The 15,790-nt window shown below is 52.4% G+C and overlaps 1 protein-coding gene across 1 annotated transcript in view; it reads left to right on the forward strand.

Annotated features, from left to right (window-relative positions):
* The window catches only part of FAM102A (family with sequence similarity 102, member A), a 39,845-nt gene that overhangs the window by 15,665 nt on the left and 8,390 nt on the right, over positions 1–15,790 (forward strand). Inside the window, exons 2-4 of the mRNA XM_011988108.1 lie at positions 11,473–11,593; positions 11,795–11,824; positions 14,510–14,626. Of these exons, the coding sequence (XP_011843498.1) occupies positions 11,473–11,593; positions 11,795–11,824; positions 14,510–14,626 (268 nt within the window). The remainder of the gene's footprint in view (positions 1–11,472; positions 11,594–11,794; positions 11,825–14,509; positions 14,627–15,790) is intronic.

A 15,790-nucleotide genomic window follows, 5' to 3' on the forward strand; every position in this document is an offset into this window, starting at 1 on the left:
CCGGTGGAATGTTTTTTGGTTTTTGTTTTTTGGTTTTTTTTTTTTTTGAGACGGGGTCTTGCTCTGTTACCCAGGCTGGAGTGGGATGGCGTGATCTCGGCTCACTGCAACCTCCGCCTCCCGGGTTCAAGCGATTCTCCTGCCTCAGCCTTACGAGTAGCTGGGATTACAGGCACGTGCCACCATGCCCAGCTAATTTTCATATTTTTAGTGGAGACGGGGTTTCATCGTGTTGTCCAGGCTGGTCCCGAACTCCTGACCTCAGGTGATCCACCCGCCTCGGCCTCCCAAAGTGCTGGGATTACAGGTGTGAGCCACCACGCCTGGCTGCCAGTGGGTATTTTTATGTGAGAACCCCTGTCCTGCTGGACCTCACCCCTGTCTCTTTGCTTGTGAGTTTGAGCACCTTTCTCCCGAGGGCTTCGTGCTGGGCATGCAGTGGAGGTGAGGTGTGTGTCTCTGAGTACTGGAACTGGGAAGACGAAGTGTTGAGAGTGGGCATGGGGTCAGGATGGAGCCCTGTCACAGAGACTGGACTGCCCCACTGATACCCAGATTCCCTTTTCCTGACTTTCTGCCCCTGTGAGGGTTGCCAGCCAGGCATGTACTTTTGCTCCAACTCTGAGGAGAGCCCCTGATGGACCCATTGGACCCCTGTCTGTAGGGATCCTGTGAGCCTGGCAGCCTGAGGCCAGGAGGTGACTCCCACAGCCCTATGGCACCTGGCCCCGCGTCACCCTGGTAATGGAGACCTGGGGTTGTCAAGGCTCTGGGATCTTGTTGCACCTATTGGGCAGTAATGCTGGATCAGGCTGGGGCCAGGTGCTGGGGATGTGGCAGCGAAATGACCTCGGGACCACAGAGGCAGAATTCTCTGCATCCTCCCTCTGTTGAGCAGTGGAGAGAGGTGCTGTGGGACTACAGAGTCACCCCAACAGCCCTGTGTGATGGGCAGGTTGTCCTTTTACAGATGAGGAAATTGAGGCTCACTGAGATGGGGTTCCCCAAGTCACTTGGTGGCCTCTCCTCCTCACCAGCCTCATCTACCCCCTGACTTTCCAGGGAGGCTCTTCCTGGGAGCCACCTCCCTCCTTCTGGGTCTTCCCTGTGCTGTTCCCACTGCCTGGGACCTCCTTCCCCCCAGGTCTTCACTCAGCTGACCTCTGCCTGAGGTCCCGATTCTGATGTCACTGTCCAGGAAGCCTTCTCGGCCTCCTGCCCCCGGCCTGCTCTGTTCATAGCCCTCGTAGCTCCTTCTCCTTCCTGGGAGACTGGCGGTGACTGCAGTCATTCCTGTGTAATGACTGTGTCCCCCTCTCAACCAGGGGCTCCTCCAGGAGCTTGCTCGCATTGTGTCCCGTACCCCAAGCCGGCACCATAGTCAGTCCTCGTGGATGCATTGTAGAGGTCCCAGTCCAATTTGGGATACGGGTCCCTGTGTCTCCCCACACCACCCGGCGTGCTTCCTGGGATGGATCAGAGGATGGTCAACTCACTGGGCAGCCTTCCCAGGGCTGGGAGAGCTCCTGGAGAGTTCTGCCAGGCCAAGGACACCAGCCTGGTGGGGTGTTCTACTGTTTCCAGACAGCCCAGAAATAGCCAAATTCCGCTGCTGGGATGGCCACAGTGGCTGTGGCGGGTGCAGGGCTTGTCCCGCCTTGCTGAGATTTACATGTCTAATTGTATATCTTAAAGCTAAAAATGAAACCCAGTCTCTGTAATTACCTGTTCCTGGCAGCGGGTAGCTGGGGAAGCACGCCCTGCAACCCCAGGCCCAGGAGGGCCGTTCATCTCTGTCTCTTCCCAGGCAGGCAGCCAGCCCTGCCAGCAGGTCCCATGTACTGCTTGAGGTGACTCCACTTGGTACCTTGGGAGGACCCAGGCCTTGAACCAGGTAGCTGAGGGTTCAGATTCCTTTTGTTTCTAAGCAGCCTTCCTAACCCATACCCTTTTCTCATTTTCAATTTAAATTTCAATTATGGAAACAACTCTTGGACAGAAACAAAGAAAGTGTCTCTGATAACCCTTCCACCGCACCTTTGGTCAGACCTGCTCTGAGCTCCCCGCCTGCCTTCTGGCTGTTACCCCTCACACCAGTGTGAATAAGCCTCTTGGCCAGGGAGCCTGAAGTCCAGGATTCTGGTTTAAAACAATCTCCTTCTCTGGACCTTGGTTCTATCATTTTAAAACTTCAGTTCTCCAGCCCAGATCTGGGCCACATTAGGGTAAGTGGGTGTGGTGGGCAGTAAGGTGGGTCCGTAGTCCTATGATTTCGTTTTTCTTTTTTAATCGAGGTGGGATCTTGTTATGTTGCCCAGGCTGGTCTCCAACCCCCGTCCTCAAGTGAGTCTCCTGTCTTAGCCTCCCAGAGTGCTGGGATTACAGGCATGAGTCACCATGCCTGGCCTATTTTCTTAATAAACATCTTATTTATAATTTTTCTTCATAGCTGCTCGTTTTAGTTTTTTTACACTTTCCGCTTTCTGAGACAGGCAGCTGTTGTGCCTCTAGTCACTGCAGACGTGTGTTGGGTGCTGGCGTGCACACCACCCAGCAGCCCAGGCCTGCCCTCTTAGCACTCGTAGACCATGGAGGTCACAGCCAGCTCTGGTGGCACTCAGCTCTCAGGACCCTGGGCCCTCCCCCAAGGGTCTCATAGTACTGGGGTGAGGTCGTTCTGCAGAGTGGCATTTCCACCCCGGACCACAGTGCAGTCCCCAGGACTGCCAGGGAGTGGGTTCCCTTCAGTCAGGTGTGCTTTAAGAAACCCTCACAACGGATACTTCCCGTTCAAAACAAAGAAAAAAGGGACACCCATGCCCCCCATCCTCATCCTTTCTGTTCTTCGTTACTCACCCGAATCTCCAGACACTCCAGTGGCCAGAGGTGGCCTTCATTTGCAATTTGATGTGGGCACCTCCTGTTTTCTGTGTGCTTGTGGGCATTTACATATGTCACTTTAAAAAATTAAATTAAAATGGGGTCCTGTAGATCCCCTTCTGCATGTTCCCTTCCTGCAGGTCTGATGGGGCCATCCCTCTCTGCTGGGGAGCACAGCTCACCCTTCATCCCCTCCTTCCCTTCTGGCATTGCCTGCTGGGTACCATCAAAGCAGTCCTCATTACTTCCCAACTTCTGCTGCCGTGACCAGTTGCATACACGTGGACACCGCGGGGACTGCCCCTCCATACAGCCCCTCTGTAAGCTTGGGACCAAGGCTGCCTCTCCAGTCTCCCTGGCCCACACCCACCCCGGCACCCTCCACCCCAGCCACACTGGCCCCCAGCTCCTCCTTAAATGTGACAGACACATTCCTACCCCAGGGTCTTTGCACTTGCTGTTTCTTGTGCCCGGATTTCTCTTCCCCCAGGTATCTGTGGTATCTGTGGCCACTCGCTTCAGTCTTTGCTTAGATGTCACCTTCCTGTGAAGACCTCCTCTGGCCCTCATTCCCTGGTGCCCCCATTGCCAGGGGTACTGTCTGCCTCCCTGGTTGGTTCCTTTTTCTCTGTTGCACCACAGGCTAGCTGGCACGCATTTGCCTGGGTTTGTCTGTCTGCCACCCACTGCCAGAGTATAAGCCCCTTGAAGGCAGGGATTTCTGTCTTCTCTGTTTGTTGCTTGTGTTCCTAGAGCCTTCAGCAGTGCCTGGCACCTGGTGGGGACTTAATAAAAGGTTTCTGAATGGATCAAGGCTCTGAGATGTCCTCAATCCTGACCTGGCCAGCTCCCAACCTGGGGCTCATGGCTGCCTGCCTGGCATCTTCATTCCTGCCTCTCATCACGAGCATCCTTCACCCCACCCTGACCTGATCCTGCATTCATCTCCCCCCATAATCCCTGCCCCATGCATGGGACTTCATGCCACCTGCCTGGGGGTGCCCAGCTGCTTCCCACCAGAGGGGCCCCGGGGCTGAGGGGGAGGCAGTGTGGGCTCTGAGTCAACTGCACTGCTGTGTCCCAGCTGTGACACAGGGTCTGGACACAGATGGGGTTGGGGTCGAGACTAGCTCTGCTGTGACTTCGGGTGAGTTACGCTGCATTTCTGAGCCTCACTGTCCTCATCTGTAAAGTGGGCTGTGGTAGCAGTCACCTTTCAGTGTTGAAGAGTTCTTGGCCGCACACAGTAGGCCCTCAGGAGGTGGCCGCAGCTGCTGTGTTTTTTTTTACCCTTGCTGTGACCTCTGGCCGTGGGCCAGGGCGAGGCTGCTTGCCTCTTCCCGTGGGAGGGGTGACTTCTAATAGGTGATTGTTCAGAGCCCTGTAGAAACAGGAGGGAGGCCCAATGCGAACCCTGGGAGCTCTTCCTGTGGAGGTGGGGAATGTGCCTGTTACCTGAGCCAGGAGGGCTCCACGTGGCTTTCTCTGGCTTGGCCCTGAAACTGCAAATGGGCCTTAGGCTTCCTGGCTGGCATTCCCACAGCAAACTCTTGAAAGGAAAGGGAGAAAGCCCACAATTCACCGTGAGCTTTTGTTCCCAGACACTAATCCCGATTCCACTGGGTGTTTCAACACGCCCAGAGCACTGAGCTGCCTCCCCAGGCCTCCAGCAGCTGCTTCCAACCCCAGGTGAAGTGCGGCGACCCATGGCCACTCCCCGCCTTCCCCCTTTCAAGCTTGGGCCTCTTCTGGCTGCCTGGGAAGTGTCTCTGCTCTCTTTGCCCTTCCACTCCCCTCCTCTGTGGCTGTTCTCAGCCTCTGCCTAAGCCACAGTCCACGGGGGCAAGACAGAGCCACTGTCAGAATCAGATGCAGTCTTCTCACACCCTTGAGGTCTGGCAGGACCTGCCCCTGCTCCTTCACCCATCTCATCCCCTCTGATCTCCTCCCAGCTCCTCTTCAGCCACCGTCCTCTGCAGTAGTTTTCCACCTGCCAAGTGTGTTTCCACGTCAGGGCCTCTGCACTTGCTGGTGCCTCACCTGAAGGACTCTTCCCCCGTCTTTGCTCAGTCCCCACTTCAGTCCAAGCCTTGCTCAGATGTCACTGCCCTAAGGGCCATCCCTAACCCCCCACCTGAAGTAGCCACCTCATCTCTACCTGAACTCCCCACTCGCCTTCCCTGTGGTGGTCTCCATTTTTATATTTATCTGATCTACCACTTATTTAACAGTTTTATTGAGATTTAATTCACATACCACACAATACACCCATTTAAAGTGTATGGTTCAGTGGTTTTTAGTGTATTCACAGTTGCACAACCATCATCACAACCAATTTTACAACATTTTCATCACCGCAGAAAGAAATCCCATACCCATTAGCAGTTACTCCTTTTCCCCTCAAATCCCCTGTGTTAGTCTGTTCCCACACTGCTATAAAGAAATACCCAAGACTGGGTAGTTTACGAAGGAAAGAAGTTTAGTTGACTCACAGTTCCGCATGGGTGCCGAAACTTACAATCATGGCGGAAGGTGAAGGGGAAGCAGGGGCCTTCTTCACATGGCGGCAGGAGACAGAAGCAGCAGCAAAGGGGGGAGAGCCCCTTATAAAACCATCAGATCTCATGAGAACTCACTCACTATCATGATAACAGCATGGGGGAAACCACCCCCATGATCCAATCACCTCCCACCAGGTCCTTCCCTTGACACGTGGGGATTACAATTCGAGATGAGATATGGGTAAGGACACAGAGCCAGACTATGTCATCCCCCATCCCCTGGCGGGCACCAATCTAGTTCCTGTCACTATGGATTTGCCTTTTCTGGACATTTCATATAAATGAAATCATAAACTCTATAGTTCTTTCAGGCTGGCTGCTTTGATTTAGCTTCATGTTTTCAAGGTTAATCCCCAGTTAGCATGTGTAAGTGTATCGTTTCTCTTTATTGCTGAATGATACACTATTGTATGCATAGAACACATTTTATTTGTCCATTTACCAGTTGATGGACATTTGGGTTGCTTTCACTTTTTGGTTATGAATAATTCTGTGATGTACATTTGTGTACAAGTTTTTGTGTGGACACATTTCATTTCTCCGGGATATATACCTAGGGGTGGAATTGCTGGGTCGTATCATAACTCTATGGTTCACCTTTGGAGGAACTGCCATACTGTTTTCCAAAGGGGCTGCACCATTTTACATTCCTACCAGCAGTGTATGAGGGTTACAGTTTCTCCACGTCTTCCCCTTTGATTCTAGCCATCCTAATGGGTGTGAAGTAGTATCTTATTTTAGTTTTGATTTTCATTTCCCTGATAGCTAATGATGTTAAGCATCTTCCTGTGTGCTTGTTGACCACTTGTGTATGTTCTTTGGAGAAATGTCTGTTTGGATCCTTTCCCCATTTTTAATTGGATTATTTGTCTTTTTATTGAGTTGTGGGTGCTCTTTATATATTCTGGATACAAGTCCCTCAAATATCTGATTTGCAAGTATTTTTTCTTATTTTGTGGTTTTTCTTTTTTTTTTGACGGAGTTTCGCTCTTTTTGCCCAGGCTGGAGTACAATGGCACGATCTCGGCTCACCGCAACCTCCGCCTCCTGGGTTCAAGTGATTCTCCTGCCTCAGCCTCCCGAGTAGCTGGGATTACAGGCATGCGCCACCATGCCTGGCTAATTTTGTATTTTCAGTAGAGACGGGGTTTCTCCATGTTGGTCAGGCTGGTCTTGAACTCCCAACCTCAAGTGATCCACCCGCCTCGGCCTGCCAAAGTGCTGGGATTACAGGCGTGAGCCACCGCGCCCAGCCATCTTTTTTTTTTAAGATAGGGTTTCACTGTTTCACCCAGGCTGGAGTGCAGTTGTGCAATCACAGCTCACTGTAACCTCAAACTCCTAGGCTCAGGCTATCCTCTTGCTTCAACCTCCCAAGTAGCTGGGACTAGAGGCATGCACCACCACTCGTGGCTAATTTTAAAATTTTCTGTAGAGATGGGGTCTTGTTGTGTTGCCCAGGCTGGTCTCAAACTCCTGGCCTCAAGTGATCCTCCAAAAGTGCTGGGATTACAGGTGTTAACCACTGTGCCCAACTAAAAGTTTTTAATTTTGATGACATTCAATATATCTGTGTTTTTCTTTTATCACGTGTACTTTTGGTATTATATCCAGGAAATAGTTGCCTAATCCAAGGTCATGAAGATTTTACCCATATGCTTTTTTTTTCGATATTTTATAGTTTAGCTCTTACACTTAGATCTTTGATCCATTTTCAGTTAATTTTTGTATATAGCATGAGATAGCCCCCCGCACCACCTCCCTCACACACACACTTCATTCTCTTGCATGTTGATATCCAGTGTCCCAGTAATATTCATTGAGAAGACTATTCTTTTTCCCACTGAATTATTTTGTCACTGTTGTCAAAAATCAATTGACCATAAAAGTGAAGGTTTCTTTCTTTTTTCTGAGACAGAGTCTCCCTCTCTCGCCCAGGCTGGAGTGCAGTAGCGCCGTCTTGGCTCACTGCAACCTCCGCCTCCTGGGTTCCAGTGAGTCTTGTGCCTCAGCCTCCCAAGTAGCCGGGATTACAGGCACATGCCATCATGCCTAGCTAATTTTTGTATTTTTAGTAGAGATGGGGTTTTGCCATGTTGGCCAGGCTGGTCTCTAAGGTTTATTTCTAAACTTTTGTAAACTGAATAATCTCAGTTGTATTCCATTTGTCTGTCCTCATGCTAGGACCACCTGTTCTTGGTTATTGTAACTTTGTAGATAATTTGAAATCAAAAGTGTGAATTTTAAAATTATGTTTTACTTTTTAAAGACTGTATTGACTATTCTGGTCCCTTAGATTTCCATGTAAAGTTTAGGATCAGCTTGTCAAAGTTCTGCCAAGAAGCCAGTGTGGGGCTCTGATAGGGATTGTGATGAATTTTAGGACTATTTGGGAGTATCATGTTGACAACATGTCTTCCAATCCATGAACATGGGATGTCTTTCCATTTATTTAGATCTTTAATTTCTTTCAGCAATGTTTTGTAGTTTTCCAAAGTATGTATTTTGTACTTTATTAAATTTATTCCTATGTATTTTTTTCTTTTTGATGCTATTGTACATAGAATTGCTTTCTTTGTTTCATTGTAAATGTTTGCCAATATAAAGAATTGATTTTTGTATATTGATCTTGTATCCTGCAACTTTTCTGAACTCATGCATTATTTATTTATTTATTGTTGTTGTTTGTTTGTTTGTTTTGAGACAGGGTCTCACTCTGTTGCCCAGGCTGGAGTACAGTGGTTCGATCTCGGCGCACTGCAACTTCTGCCTCCTGGGTTGAAGATTCTCCCATCTCAGCCTCCTGAGTAGCTGGAACTATAGCTACCTGACCTCAAGTGATCCGTGCCCACCTCTCCCTTCCAAAGTGCTAGGATTACAGGCATAAGCCACCACACCTGTAATCACGTATTAGGCCAGGCATCGTGGCCCATGCCTGTAATCCAGCTCTTTGGGACGTGATGGCAGGCAGATCACTTGAGGCCAGGAGTTCAAGACCAGCCTGGCCAACATGGCAAAACCTCATCTTTACTAAAAACAAAAAATTAGCCAGGTGTTGTGTTACATGCCTATAATCCCAGCTACTCAGGAGGCTGAGGCACGAGAATCACTTGAACCCAGCAGGTGGAGATTTCAGTGAGCCAAGATCACACCACTGTACTCCAGCCTGGGCGACAGAGTGAGACTCTGTCTCAAAAAATTATAATAATAATAATGGCCGGGTGTGGTGGCTCCCAGCACTTTGGGAGGCCAAGGTGGGCAGATCACCTGAGGTCAGGAGTTCAAGACCAGTCCAGCCAACACGGTAAAACCCCCTCTACCAAAAATAGAAAAGTTAGGCAAGCATGGTAGCATGCACCTGTAATCCCAGCTACTTGGGAGGCTGAGGCAGGAGAATTGCTTGAACCCGGGAGGCAGAGGTTGCAGTGAGCTGAGATTAGGCCCTTGCGCTCCAGCCTGGGCAACGAAAGCGAAACTACACCTCAAAAAAATAAATAAAATAGTTTTTTAGTGGATTCCTTAAGGGTTTTCTGTATATTCTGTATAAAAGATCAAGTCATCTGTTAATGTAGTTTAGTTCTTCCTTTCCACTACTAGGTATTTTTCATGTTTATTTGTTCTTCTTCTTTCTCCTCCCACTAGAATGTAAGCTGGTTACTGCTGTGTTCCCAGTGCCTAGAACACGGCCTGGCACACACTGGTGCTCAGTTGTTTGATGATGAATGAATCATCATCATGAATGAATGAATAAGTGGAGCCAGCATGACTAGGCTCAGGTGATGCCTCCAGCCCAGGGCCCCCACTCCTGTGGCACCTACCTATAGGGCTTAGATCTGTCCCTTCCTCCCCTGTCTTCAGCCCTGACCTTTTCTGCTTGTCCCCAGTCTTGGTTGCAGAGGGTTGTTGGAGCTCACCCTCCTAACAGGCTAGGTGCATTCTGGTTCTCTTGGTCCCTGGTGTCCTCACAGAGCCTTCACCAGGCCAGGCACTTTGCAGGATTCATTTCACTCAGTGCTCCCACAACAGCGGCCATGACAGGGGCGGTGTGCCCCAGTGAGTGTGCAGGTGTGGCCCCCGTCTGCCTGCCCTGTTGGCCCTTGTCACAGCCTTGGCAGGAGCACAGGGTAAGCCTTGGTCACATCCTCAAAGCCTTGTGGAGCCAAGAAGGGTTTGCCTGGAGGGGGCTCCTCATAGAAGGTGAGGCTTAGGGGCTTTCATTGGCTAGGAAAACGGGACTCCCTCATTCATGCTGTGCCCTCTCTCTGAAACTGTCTCCTCCACCTGGCTACTTTCCAGGCTCATTCTATCCTGAGCTTGAATGTCACCTTCCCTGACTCACCCCTTCCCCCGCCCTCTCCTGGTGACACTGAGTCATCACTGGGTAAATACAGTCTGCAGTGGCTCATCCCAGCACCTGCTTGGCACTCAGAGACCTGGGTGGTTCCTCAGGGGCACAGCAGGGTACTGCAGGCCCCACAACGCCATGGGTTCTCCTTGCCAGGCTTTCCCAGGCTCCTGAGCCGAAGTGGCGGCTGAGAGCCCTGACTCTGAAGTCAGACAGTCCTGGGTTTAAATCCTGCTTTGCCAGTCACTGGGGATGTGAGCTCAAGTGGCAGGTAGGGTGGCCTTCTCTTGAAGCTTCAGTGCCCTCAGCAGTAGAAGGGGTGGCATAGAGCCCACCTTGCAAGACTGCCGTGCAAAGCAAACCTGGCGATGCTCAGGGGAGGGTTGACCCTGTGGCCCTCTCCGACCCTCCTTGAGGCCTCGATCTGGCAGTTAACCCACTCTCCTCGGGTCACTTCCTTAGCTGTCCCCTTGGCAGTTCTGGTTAGGAGGATGAGCTGGAGATAACGTCTCTAACACTGTCCCCTCCCTTCCCTGGCCACCCCTTCCTGAGCACAGGCTCTGCCAGGCAGGCTGTGTGGAGATGCGGAGCTGCTCAGGGATGCAGAGCTCAGTTCCGCCACGTGCCACTGCCACCCCCAGATCCTGCCGAGGCCCCCGCAGCAGTTGGGAGGGGCTTGGATGAGCTGCTGCCACTGGCTCCCACTCACTCCCAGAGCACAAAGCATCTCTCCAGTAAAGGGGTGCTGAATTTTTCAGCGTGGTCATGCTCTCCAACTCAGGAGGAATGGGGGGCAGGGGCTAGAAGACCAGAGCCCTCTGCTTAGTGTTGGTGAAGCTGAGGCCCCCAAGTCGCTTTCTCCACACCGAGTCCAACTGCTTGGGTTAATCCCTGTTCTGCTCTTCCCTGTGGTGGCCTCAGGCAAGGGTCTTAGCCTCCGGGCCCCCGGTTTCTTTGGGGATTAGGCTAATGATGTGGCTGTTCCAGGCAGAGGTTGGAAAGGTTTGGCATGACCACCTTTCTCTGGCACTTGGAGCAGGCTCCAGGGTCTGCTGGCTCTTGTGAAGTTCTCTGAACAGTGCTGGGCACATGGGAAGCGCTGTGTGGGTATCGGCTGTTGTTACTATTGCTGTTGTTGTTATTAGTGGTAAAGAATTGGGCTCTGGAGTCAGGAGGAACCAGGCTTCAGGCCCAGCTCAGCTATCTACTGGCTGGAAGGTGTGGGGCAGCTTGCTTAGCCTCGGTCTCTTCATCTGTGAAATAGGCTGAGTAGTCCAACCTAAGGCTGTTGTGAGGGTCACGAGGCGATTGGCAGATCCTGGCTTTGGAGGAGGTAATGGCAGTGCAGTTAACTGCCCAAGGTCTCAGGGCAAGGTGGCGGGAACAGCGCTGGGTGCAGAGGGAGGCTCTGCAGGTTGCCAGGCTTCCCAGGGAGGGACAGCTGCCCTAGCTCACCTCACCCCTGCCTTGTGTTTGTCTCATTTTTATTACCTTTTTGCTGTTGTTTTTATAACTACACGAGTACATTCTTGTGAAAACACAGCTACTTTGTGACACAGGGTGAAAGTGAAGCTTCCCACTGCCTCACTCGCAATGGGCAGGGCTCTTGCTGTGTCTCTGGTACCACATGGGGTCCCCTGGCGCGGATGCGCATGCCTGTGCTCACCTGTCACCTCTGGCCTGCAGGGAGGAGGTACAGGAGAACTGCGTGCGGTGGCGAAAGAGGTTCACCTTCGTGTGTAAGATGAGTGCTAACCCGGCCACCGGCCTGCTGGACCCCTGTGTCTTCCGCGTGTCTGTGCGCAAGGTGAGGCCAAGGGTGCATGTGGGGCTGCTGGGCTGGGCTGTAGGCCCCTCCCCTCATGAGTCCGCACCCCCAGGTGAAAATGGGGAGAGTTGCTCTGCCCCTTGCCCTCCTCCCCTCAGATCTGGGGGGACTGGGGGGAGATGCATGAGGTCCCTGGGATTTCCCAGTCAACTTGCTGCTCGTGTCTCCCTCCTTGTGCAGGAGCTGAAAGGCGGGAAGGCTTATTCCAAGGTAAGAGGGGCTGTGTGAAGGGGCGGTGGGATGGAATGCGGGGTGGCACGGGGACAGGCACAAGGGAAACCTCCAGCCCCTTCTCTGCCACAAGCAAGAGACACTCAGCCCTACCTGAGATGTGTTATTTTTTAGAAATATCTTTATTGATGGCCTTTGCACTCAATATAAAGGCAGCATACGGTTGTTGGAATATCAATGGTACAGAAGTTCACTGAGCAAAAGGGCCAGTTTCTGTCCCCTTTCCTCTCTCCAGGCCTCTTTCTGGGACCCCATTATTGGGATTGATTAAGACCTTTGCAGACCTTGTAAGAAGGAAAAAAGGAAATATGCTATACAAAGAGAGCAGCAAATAAAATCTATGCATGTGGTTTAGAGAAATGCAAAATGAGCACCCTCCGTGTGTACTTAAGTGCATGCAAACAATATGATTTTTTTTTTTTTTCTGGAGACAGAGTCTTGCTCTGTTGCCAGGGCTGGAGTGCAATGGCATAATCTTGGCTCACTACAACCTCCACCTCCTGGGTTCAAGCAGTTCTCCTCTCTCAGCTTCCTGAGTACGGCTGGGCATGGTGGCTCATGCCTATAATCCTGGCACTTTGGGAGATGGAGGCAAGCGAATTGCCTGAGCTCAGGAGTTCAAGACCAGCCTCAGCAATATGACAAATCCCCATCTCTACTACAGTTACAAAAAAAATTAACCAGGTGTGGTGGTGCACGCCTGTAATCCCAGCTACTCGGGAGGCTGGAGCACAAGAATCACTTGCACCAGGAGGGTGGAGGTTACAGTGAGCCGAGATCACGCCACTGCACTCCAGCCTAGGTGACAGAGCGAGACTCTGCCTCCAGATAAATAAATAAATACATACACAGATTTGCAGCTTGGTTTTTTACTTAATCCATCCTGGGCATCTTTTTGTGTTATCACAAATTTCTATGTGCTTTCTAAGGGCAGCAGTGTCCCGTGGCATGGCTGGAGATGGTTGACTCAGCCAGCCCTGCTGCTGGACATGTGCGTTGTTACCAGGGTTTCACTGCACCCACAGACAGTTCACCCCTACATAGTATTAATAAGAGCTTTTCTACCGAGTAAAGAGGGAGAAGACAGCTCTGGCTTTGAATAAGCCTGCTCTGCCTTCCATCCCTCTTCTCCGTGGTATACTCTTGGCCTCCTCTTCTCATGTCCTGGGAGGCTTAGCCCAGTGGCAGGAAGGTGGGCTTCATCAGCTGGGAGGGGAAATGCCTTTGCCTCACCTCTCACCCGAGGGAGGTGCTATACAGGGCGCGGCCCTTCCCACTGACCGGAGCTCAGGAACTCAGCCAGCTGGGCCGTGCACTCTGCCCTGGCCCGGGGCGCTGACGTCCCTCTCCAGAAGCAGAGAGCAGTATGGCTAGAGCCAGGCTGTAGAGGGTGCCGTCAGAGTGGAAATTTCTCTGATTCACACGGTGAGGACTGCTGCCCAGCCAGGAAAGGAATTATCAGCAAACACCTGGGAGCATCTCGCCTCCACTGGCAAACATTTACCAGGCACCCAGCACCTATCAGGCACTGCCAGGCCCCTTCCCTTCTGTTCTGTAATTGAACTCCCACTGCAGGCTTTACTCCCACTATACAGAGGAGGAAACTGAGGCCCTGAGAAGTGGCTGGACGCGGTGCTGATCAGGCCTAGCTTCAGTCTTGTCTCTATTGGGTTAGCTGTTTGGCCCTGGGCAAGCTTCTTCCCCTCCCTGAACTTAGTTTTCTCATCTGTAAAATGGAGATTAGTCTGAGTCCATGGCAGGGCTAGGATCTGAATCCACTTCCCTGATTCTGGAGTGTGTGCCCTGAACACTGCAGTAGAGACTTGCAGGCAGCAGGTACTTGACACCCATCCCTCATTGGTTCGGTTGGGTTCAAACATTGGTTCAAACATTTCGTTATGTCTCTCTTCTGAGCCTGTTGTATCTGGAGCAGAGCTGGGCAGGAGGTGGAAAGCAGAGGCTCTGGGGCCTCCTAGACCCTTTGCAGAGGGAACCAGAGATGTCCTCCAAGTCCCCAAGCCTGGCACCACCTTGTCTCAACCTGTTTCCCCTCCAGGTCTAGCAGACTTGGCCTCCATCCACAGAGCTTTCTTAGCACATGCCCTCTTTGCACTTACTCCCACTTCCCTCCCCATTCCTCGATCCTCTGCCCAGAGTTCCTGAGGGCCTGTTCAGACCCTGAACTCTGCCCAGCAGCCCCTCACTCTGGCCTCTACCAGGTTGCCTTCCCTGGGGCTCCTGCTCATCCTGCAGGGCCTGTGGGGGTGTCCCATCACTTCCCACAGGCCTTCCCTCCTCCCCTGCCTGCTGACCCGGCAGCTCCCTACAGCACGGCCTTGTTTCCCAGGGAACAATGCATCTGTGTCACGGACAACAATGTCCTTTCATGTCAGGCGCACTGGCCCCGGTGCACGCCGGGACGTGGCACAAAGGGTGCTTTGTCCAGCTCAGGGATGTGAGCTCCTGGCTTTGCCATGTTGGTGCTGCCGACCCGGGGCCTCTGTCCTTGGGTCCAGTTATGCAACAGTCAGTCGGGGCTGTGGGGTGGGCCCAGGGGCTTTGTCTGTCTTCCTCCCCAACTTTTGCCAAGTTACCCCTTCTGGGCTTCCGCCAGTCAGGAGTCCACACTCTCTCAGCCTCCCACACGCTCCTCTCACCTCCTAGCTGGGCTTCGCTGACTTGAACCTGGCCGAATTTGCGGGCTCGGGCTCCACGGTGCGCTGCTGCCTGCTCGAGGGATATGACACGAAGAACACTCGCCAGGACAACTCTATCCTTAAGGTACCAGGGATCCTGCCGCCTCTGCCACCCTGACCATGGGGTGGGGACAAACTGGGCTGCTCATCAGAACCCCCTGGAGAAGGGTTGTTAAAAATACAGGCCTTACCTGAATAGGTAGACATCCGGAAGGTGCAAGTCCAGGAATCAGAAAACCACTATCAGAGGGAGGCCTGGCTTAGCTGCTGGCCTCAGTTTCCCCATCAAGATCAGGGCGGGGCCCTGATTGTCTCCAAGGTTTGGCAAGCGCTTGCAGTGGGTCCACATCATACTGACTGCATGCCCTCTCTTCTCTCGTGGTCCCCTGACAGCAGCCCCACGAGCTGTGGTGCCTTTGATTAGTCCCAGCTTCAAATGGGAGGAAGTTGAGGCACAGACATTAAGTCATTTACCTGGAGTCACAGAGCTGGCATCTGACCCCCAGCCAGTTGACTTCTTGGCCCAGCTCCTAATCCTGCCCTAAGTGACAGGCGGTAGGTAGCCTGGCCCCTAGTGGATTATCAGCGAAAACGATGGCTGCTGAGGGCTCCAGGGCAGGCATGGGCAGGTTTCCAATAGCCAGGGCATCCCCACCCCCAGGCAGCTGCCTTGTTGGCCTTTTGGGGACAGAAATGTCTGGGTGTCCATCATCAGCACAGCTCTCTTCCTCTGTTTCCACACCTTCCACCTGGCCAGGAAAACAGGCTGTCCAAACAGCACCTCTGCAAGGGGACCCAGGGAGAGCCTATTGTATCTGGAGCAGAGCTGGGCAGGAGGTGGTGAGCAGGGACTCTGGGGCCTCCTAGACCCTTTGCAGAGGGAACCGGAGATGCCAGAAAGGGTCCAGACTGTCTTGGGAGCCGGAGCCTTTCAGCCTCAGTCAGGCTGAAAAGCACAGGCACAGTAGCCCTGTGCACCTCAGGCCAGATCAAGGGAGCCTGGGGGCCAGGTAGCCTTGGGTTCAAGGGCAACTCCCCCACGTCCTGTCTGCAGGGTCTTGGGAGTCACTTCCCCTCTCTGAGTCTTGGTTCCCTCATCAACAGCCTAGGGCTAGGCTGCTTTCATGGCCGAGTGAATAAGCCATAGAAAGCATCAACCTAGTGGTCACCCTTTCATAAGTGGTGGCCCCAGCATCTGTGCCCCTCTTTCCCACCTGCTTATCCTTTGCCTGTCACTCCATCTCAGCCT

This window comes from Mandrillus leucophaeus, unplaced genomic scaffold (assembly GCF_000951045.1).
Source record: "Mandrillus leucophaeus isolate KB7577 unplaced genomic scaffold, Mleu.le_1.0 Scaffold109, whole genome shotgun sequence".
NCBI lineage: Eukaryota > Metazoa > Chordata > Mammalia > Primates > Cercopithecidae > Mandrillus > Mandrillus leucophaeus.